The sequence below is a fragment of the Prosopis cineraria genome, unplaced genomic scaffold (assembly GCF_029017545.1).
Source record: "Prosopis cineraria cultivar Desert tree isolate PC_DT_omini unplaced genomic scaffold, ASM2901754v1 PC11, whole genome shotgun sequence".
Lineage (NCBI taxonomy): Eukaryota > Viridiplantae > Streptophyta > Magnoliopsida > Fabales > Fabaceae > Prosopis > Prosopis cineraria.
The window spans coordinates 34,782,771-34,791,362 of NW_026555342.1; the positions used below are offsets into that span (position 1 = coordinate 34,782,771).

General features: G+C 38.9%; 1 protein-coding gene across 1 annotated transcript; it reads left to right on the forward strand.

Annotated features, from left to right (window-relative positions):
• Nucleotides 1–2,424: 2,424 nt before the first annotated feature.
• On the forward strand, nt 2,425–6,419 carry LOC129286486 (uncharacterized). The gene is made up of 2 exons (XM_054922443.1): nt 2,425–2,446; nt 5,530–6,419. The coding sequence occupies exon 2, from the start codon at nt 5,580–5,582 to the stop codon at nt 6,417–6,419; it is 840 nt and encodes a 279-aa protein (XP_054778418.1). The 5' UTR covers nt 2,425–2,446; nt 5,530–5,579.
• Nucleotides 6,420–8,592: the final 2,173 nt, after the last annotated feature.

An 8,592-nucleotide genomic window follows, 5' to 3' on the forward strand; every position in this document is an offset into this window, starting at 1 on the left:
GAATTGGTATCATATTTAGTAGTTAACTATACCTTAAATAGGATTAATTAAAAAAAAAGAAGACATGCACCTAATAAAATCCTCTTAAATATCATATTTTAAACATGCAAGAAGAATAATTTCTGCGTAGTAAATTACCATTCTTAATGCCAAACTCACATGAATTATTTCAATTCTCAAAATTTGCAAAAATCATACTTTATAACTAATATACCAAACTTGCAGTAATTGAATAGCCAGTACATTCCAAAGCTTAACAACCATACAAAAATACTTTATCAATCTTGAAATAGAACTTTTGAAAATAATAAATGCACGTATCATAACTCGTTTGTCCTTCATGGATATTTCATAAATTTCAAAATTAATGTAATTCATAAGAATAAAATATTTTAGAAAAAGTTATATAAAATTAAATTAAATGGAATGCTATTCACTTAATTGTTAGAGCTTCAAATTCTCAAAAGTATCCTTCCTTAATTCTAGTGAGGGTCCCGTTCTTCCTTACACCCTATCAGGATGTAAATAAATGAATTTTTTTAACACAATCCCAAGTCAACCACATCATTTTAAAATAAATATTCATGCTTTAGAGTTAGTCTAAGTACCATTTATATCACTAGTCTACTCCAACTTGTTTTAACCCTTGCCAATCTATTATTATTAATATTTTTCTTTCTTGAGGCACAATCCTCTCTTAGTCTTTTGCACCAAATACTTTAGGCGCATTACTTCTCCTACTACAAGTTTTATTGAATAGTTATGGCATAGTATCAAACTAAGATAAATTTTTTCGGTTCTAGATTTCAACATCCTACCCCTTACCCTTACATATTAATACCACTTATTTTCAATAAAACTCTAAGCTACAACATCATCTCCTTCCTCCTCTACACTTGTAATTTCTATTTAAATTAAAATTCTACTCCTCCTCCTCATGCACATATCGCCACAGTAACAGGGGAGCCAAATTTTTCCAACTTCAATGATCATATCACACATATATTAACCAAGAGAAAGCAAGTCTTGAAGCTCCCTTACTTCCAGCAACCAGCACCATACATATAAGGAAGAGAAAGGTAAAACTTACACTGAATAGGGGAGATATAAGCTGAACGTTATCACTACCACCCAATAAATGGAAGAAAGACTGGTTCAGCCGCACTAACACGAGCTCACAGTAATAGCCTTCCAACACTCAATACTTTATGACTTCTCACCCAAATAATAGAAACAGACAGCATATAGAGAAGACGTAAAAACAGGGAGCACAAACCAGTAAAGCAGAGCATAACGCTTATGGTTGAGCTAGGAAAAGGAAGGGCTCGTGAGTAGAACTTCCAGCTTTAATGATTTAGTCTCACACCAGCAGCAACCGAATAGACGACAGAAGCTGAGCAGTGACCAAACCCAATAAAGACAGCCAGAATGGAATAGAGAACGACGATAAAGATAGGGAACACATGGAAAATAAACTAGAGCAACTACAAGCTTCAACCATACCAGCCACCACCGTGAACACAAAAGGGAGATGAGTTGGTGATCACTAGAATGAGAAAGGTCAAGGGTGGAGAGAAAAAGTTGAGTCGGTCATATTCTCATACTCTCTCTCTCTCTCTCCATTTTTCTGGAATGGCCGAGAAGAGAAGGAAGCTTTTATCATATTTAGAAAGGGTAATTTCATAATTTTAGAGAAGCTGAACAAAATAAAATCCCCTTTTATTGCATCAGGGATTCAAACCTGGAACCTTAGGTTGCTTGCATACATACTTCCATTCTCCCATACGTCATATTGTTATAATTATCCCAACATAACTAAGATATATTCATATAGTGAATTAATAAGTATATATATATAGATTTATTTCTTTTTAAGGCTAATTACATCTTGCCCTTTTAAAGAAATTCCATTCCGCCGAATGTTTAATTCATGCTTACCTTAAAATCCTCACTAGGGGTGGATAACTTAACAGGCCTATTAGTGTGCGATTTCCCCACGTAGCTTCTTCCTTGAGAATGGGTACACATAGCAACTTGTAACATCCTAAAAATTTTAAGACTCAAATTTATAAAAAAAATAAACAAAAATAAAATAAAATATCTATAATTAAATTAAAATTTAGAATAATTTAATAGAGGCCCAGAGTTTGAATTTTACTAAGCAAAAGTTTGGTTTTATTTGATTTTTAACTATGGGAAAAATTACCAAAGTTGACCCGGGCTTTTGTGCAATAATAAAAAATGTTGGGCCCTTTCTTGTAATTTTCCCCAAAGTTTTTGACCAGCATTTTAAGGAGCAAACTGATGCAGAAACGCAGAGAAAATGAGAAAGGAAGCAAACGCACAAACGGGGGAGAGAGAGAGAGGAAGAAGAGAAGAGAAAGGGAGGGAGTTAGGCTTGGATCTAGGAGTCTTTGCGACCGTTGCGAGCTCGGCTACACGATAGGTAAACTCCCTACTTCAATCCTCTTCTCTTTCTCTTGATTTTTCTTCAATTTTTGAAGAGGAATTTTTGGATTTTGATCCCAAAGGCTTTATTCTTGTAAGCTTTTGTTTCTTTGGATCCTAGGGAGCATGTTTTGAGTTTCTATATAGTGATCTAATATTTTGAGTGGATAATTGGATGAAAAGAGGTGTTTTGGGCACAAAATAAACCTGAGAAATTGGGTTTTTGCTCTCTCAATGGTTTAAGCCTATTGATTTAGTTATAATTTTGCTATTTGAGCCCAATAAGATTTAAATTAAGGTTTGGTTTTCATTATAAGGGCTAATGGTGAAAGTTGGTGGCACTAAGTGAAGGTTTTTAATTGATAAAAAATTAAATATAAATTGAAAATTAGCCTAGTGATGGCTAATAAATGGTTTTGGTGGTTAAGTGATACTATGTGAATGGTTGGTTTAATATATGGACCATTAGGGTGGATTATGACTCATTGACCTAAGTTGTGTGGTATAAGTTATAGTCTTCATTAATACTATTTGTCATGATAAGTGATGTGGATCACTTATATGTTGTAGAAAAATTGTTGGTGGAACTTATTGAGAAGTAAGGAACAAGCCGAGCCCTATTTTGTACAAGGGGAACCCTTTTAGTACCAAAGGGTTGAGGTAACAGGGGAATTTATATTTCTTATTACTTTGTTTTAGCTATTTTTGAATAAATATTACTAGTTATCATGCATTACATGTTTTAAAAGATTAAATGTGCTTTATAAGGGGTTATGGGGGTACTACTTTGATTATAGTGCAAATATGTTTTCTAATTGTTTAATAACAATGTTTTTATGGAAATGAGATTTATAAATATTATACTACTTTAGAGTGTTGAATGGTCAATACTCAGGAAAGGTAGACAAGAGTAAAAGGCATGATCTCGGTGGGAGTTCACCAATGAGAAGGTGTGGATTTTTGATATTCTATGGCACACTGTCAGTACTCAGTGTTGTCTTACGTATTGTGGGCTCAGTGCACTAAAGTGGTTAGTGTATTGAGTGTTCGACACCTCTCAGTGGGGGAGGGAATCCGACATATGAAGTGTGAGGTTGAGTGCCTAGGCCAAGGTAGCCCTCACATGGAGAGTAAGTCGGGCTGGCTCTGGGAGGGAGTTAGCTTTGACTGCTCAGGATTCACGTCGAAGGGGCATAGGCGGTTCGGTGGATTAGATCATGCCTTAGATTATGTTTTGTGCCTGTGGAGGTACAAGTAGGTATAAGGTTTACCTGCGAGTTAAAGAGTGCCAGGGGGCATTCTGTTGGTCATGAAAGGCCATACCGGCCTAGGTCATGCATTCATGCATTTTAAATGGCTAAATTATATACTATGTTGAATTTATTATTCATTTATTTGATTATGGCTTACTTTGTAATAATCAATATAGATTTCACTGTTACTGAGACTGTGGTTGTCTCACCCCTTTCTTTTCAATATTCTAGGTCCAGGCGAAGGATCCAGTGGTGGACGGGGAAAAGAGCAAAGCTAGGGGTTTGCTTGTGATTTGTAAAGAACTGCAACCCTTTCTTTTGAGCAAATATATTGTAATGTATTTAAGATTAGGGTGCCAGTAGGATATGATTATGTGTGTGTGTGTGAATATGTGTGGATTGTGTGCTTGTGTATGAATTTTTGTCTGTTTGCAGACTTGTGGCTAGGAAACTTGGTTATGGTGTGTGGTTTTGATGGATTTACTTAGTAGACCAAGTTTCTATTACAAGCAGATCTTTATTTTGATATATATGTGATTTTATAAGCAAATGCAAAGTGGTGCATTGCAAATGGTGTGCTATGGGAAAACATACAGCTTGGATAGAGAGAGTGGGGTGCGTGGGCCCCACAAGGAGCTCTGAGCCAAGTGAAAATGTTTAGCATATGTATTTATATAAATACATGGTATTTGGATTGATTTGTGACCACTCTTGTATGATTTGTGCATTTGGGGGTTTAGGGTCCATTTTAGGAAATGGCACCCGGGTGGTCAAATTTTGATGTATGGGGGTTTTCCATCATTTGAATGTTCTATCAAGTGTTTTAATCTTATTTGACGTGTCCAAAGTGTTTCCACAGGTTTGTGACCATTAGGATGGGATTTGGACAATTTTGAAAATGGTTTTTACCAAAAAGCTGCACTTTTGCATCCGGGTGTCCAAATCTTAATCCGACCGTTGGATTTCTCTAAAATTTGGGTCACAAGTAAAACCTTTATAAGCTTCGTGTGGGCTTTGGAATCACGTCGATCGGATATCGGACGGAGAAACGACGCACTCCGGAATTTGGTCTGGAGGTGCTGTCATGACAGCATTAAATTGCTGTCATGACAGCTACAGTGTTGATTTTGTAACCTGCACAAAATTCAATCCGTCCGTTGGATCTTTTCAAAATTTAGTATGCTAATAGTATTCTTTAAAAGTGACATGTGGGCTTTGGAATCACTCCGATCGGAGGTCAGATGATGAAATGGTGCACTCCGGAAGTTGGTCCGGAAGTGCTGTCATGACAGCTTTTTAGCTGTCATGACAGCAAAAATAGTCAATCTTTTAACATGTCTAATTTTTAATCCGACCGTTGGATCTTTTTGAAATTTGGTACACTTATAGTACCCTTTGAATGTGACGTGTGAGCTTTAAAATCACTTCAATCGGAGGTCGAATGACGAACAGAACACCGCCTCCTGGAAGTTGGCCCAGGAGGGCTGTCATGACAGCAATAAATTACTGTCATGACAGCATCTTTTTATTCCATTTTCGTCTAACTTGCTTCCGTGCGCTATAGGTAGAACCTATAATTATTTTTTAAGGTTTTAAATGATTTATTTCTTAAGTTGGTTAGAGGATCAACTCCTTAACCACACTTAGTTTGTTTGAATTATGTGATTTTTGGATAACACTCAAGGCAAGTGTTACATTTGGTATCAGTTTTAGGTTTATGATTCCTTTTTCCTACTTGGCACCTTAAATACATTACTTTTATGCTCTTTCCCTTCTACCACTAACCTGGACTAATATGTTTTCTTTTCTCTCTGGCTTGTTCCTTTAGGAGGGGAGAAAGGTCCGTACGCTTGTAGCCGTACACCTTTCAGTTCTAATATGGCTCGAAGGGGAAGGGGTAGATCGAGGAATGAGGAACGACCACCACCTCTACCTCCTCCGCCTCCACCTCCGCCTCCACCTCCACCACCACCACAGGGGACAGATGCAGTCATGGCTAGGCTGCTTGAAGTTATGGTGGATATACAGCAAAATCTTAGAAGTCATACTGTTCCAGATCAGCATGTTGACCTAAGTGCTGGGCAGGGATCTTCTAGTACTATGGGAGCTCATGCACCAGTTGTTAATAATCGAGAGGATGACATATCTGAACCTTGGAAGGAATTCTCTCGCTCTAATCCGACTACATATGATGGTAGTATGCTTGATGGGAAAGCTGAAGAGTGGTTGGATCGGATGGAGCAGTTATTTACTGTTGTGAGGTGTACATCTGAGCAGAAGGTTATCTTGGCTACGATGCAGCTTGTTGGTGAAGCCAAGCATTGGTGGGATTCTGTTAAGCCCACAGATGGAAGATCTATGTCTTGGGATGAATTTAAAGAAAGATTTTATGATTTTCACTTTCCGCCAGCTTTCAGAGATGAGAAAGAGGCAGAGTTTCATGCATTTCAGCAGGGGGACTTAGACGAGGAGACTTTTATAAGAAAATTCAATCAGCTGTCTAAGTTCTCAACATATCTGAAGGCTTCTAATGATAGCAAGTGGAAAGCAAAGAGGTTATTAGAAAAGATGAGGCCAGAATACCGCCAGCAGCTATCTTTGTTAGGCGAGGCGACATATGATGAGATGTGCAATCGTCTGAGGATTGCCGCTCGTCGAGGCCGAGACACAGAGAGTAGCCGGAGTAGGGATACACGAGGTCGATTTTCTTTGGGTTAGCTCCTACTGGTGGTGTATCCAAGAGAATGGGTTTTAGCTCTGGTTCTTCTTCTAGTGGCTCCTTTAGAATCGGGTCTTCTTCTGCTTCTGGTAATCGAAATTTAAATAGGGGTTCAAGATTTCAAGGTAATCGGGGTGGTAATATGAGATCTGGGGGTTCTCGTTTCTCTGGGAATGCTCCAGCACGTTCTTCCACAGACCAGTCAAGCCCCAATTCTAAGCACAGCGAGGTCACCTTGCAATAGATGTGGTAGGGTTCATTTTGGTCGCTGCTTTGCTTGTTACAAGTGTGGAAAGTTAGGCCATTTGATCCGTGACTGCCCTGATTTACATGAGAGCTCGGACCGGAGGAACGTGATTCCTGGTAGAGTGTATACAGTATCTCAGGAGGAGGCTAGGAAGTCATCGAATCTAATCACTGGTATGGTTTTCTATCTGTGGCCTCGATTTAGAAGCTTTGTTTGATTGTGGTGCGACGCATTCTTTTATTTCTGCCGAGCGCTTAGATAGAATGGCTATGCCTGTTGACCAGTTGCCCCATGATATAGAAGTTTCCTCTACTTCTGGTTTAGTTGGTCGATCCAGTGTGGTGTTAGGACTAAGATGACTTTTAATGGGCGATCGACTTGGGTGAATATGATCAAATTACCTATGCAAGGGATTGATTTAATTATTGGTATGGATTGGTTGACAGCTTATGGTGCTGTCTTAGATTGTGTGACTAAGACAGTGACTTTGGTAGAAGTACCGGAGGTGATCAAAGAATACCCTGGTCATTCTTGTTTTCTTTCTTCTTTACAAGTTGAAAGATTGATTGAGCAGGATGTGAGGCTTACGTGGTAGTGCTCGCTACCCAAGGGTCTGAGACAGGTATAGTGGATGAAATTGAGGTTGTTAGGGAGTTCCCAGAGGTGTTTTCTGAGGATGTATCAGGATTACCTCCAGAACGTGAGGTTGAATTCTCAATTGACTGGTACCGGGGACTCAGCCAATTTCAAAGGCTCCCTATAGAATGGCTCCTTCAGAGTTAGCTGAGTTGAAGAAGCAACTTGAGGAGCTGTTAGATAAGGGATTTATTAGACCTAGTGTTTCTCCTTGGGGATCTCCTGTCTTATTTGTGAAGAAGAAGGATGGTAGTTTAAGATTGTGTATCGATTACAGGCAGTTGAATAAGGTTACGGTGAAGAACAAGTACCCACTGCCTCGCATCGATGATCTCTTAGATCAGTTGGTTGGTGCCACGATTTTCTCTAAAATTGATTTACGTTCAGGGTACCATCAGCTAAGAGTTAGTGAGAAGGATGTGGCAAAGACTGCTTTCAGGACTCGATATGGTCATTATGAGTTTTTGGTTATCCATTCGGGCTGACTAATGCGCCTGCGGTTTTTCATGGACTATATGAACCGCATTTTTCGACCTTTCTTGGATCAGTTTGTGGTAGTTTTTATTGACGATATACTGATCTACTCTAAAGATGAGGAGCAGCATGCCAGACACTTGAGGACTGTCCTAAGGTTTCTGCGAGATCATAAGCTATATGCCAAGCTCAGTAAGTGCGAGTTTTGGATGAGAGAGGTTAGGTTCTTGGGACATATCGTGTCGGCAAATGGTATTGCAGTTGATCCATATAAAGTTGAAGCAGTCATGCAATGGGAGAGACCAAAATCGATAACTGAGATCCGTAGTTTTCTGGGATTAGCAGGTTACTACCGGCGTTTATCAAAGTTTCTCTCAGATTTCTATGCCTTTGACTAGACTCACAAGGAAGGATAGGCCATTTATCTGGGATGATAAGTGCGAGACAGCTTTTCTTGAGTTGAAAGAAAGGTTAACAACAGCTCCAGTATTGGTGATTTCGGATCCTCAAAAGCCCTATGATGTGTATACTGATGCCTCTCATAAGGGTCTTGGTTGTGTTCTAATGTAAGATGAGAGAGCAGTGGCATATGCATCTAGACAACTTAGACCGCATGAGGAGAATTATCCAACACATGATCTCGAGTTGGCTGCGGTGGTCTTTACGTTAAAGATCTGGCGTCATTATCTTTATGGAACAGAGTTCAGGGTCATGAGCGACCATAAAAGTCTCAAGTACCTGGTAGATCAAAAAGAGCTGAATATGAGACAGAGACATTGGATGGAGTTTTCTTAAAGATTATAATTTTTGAATTA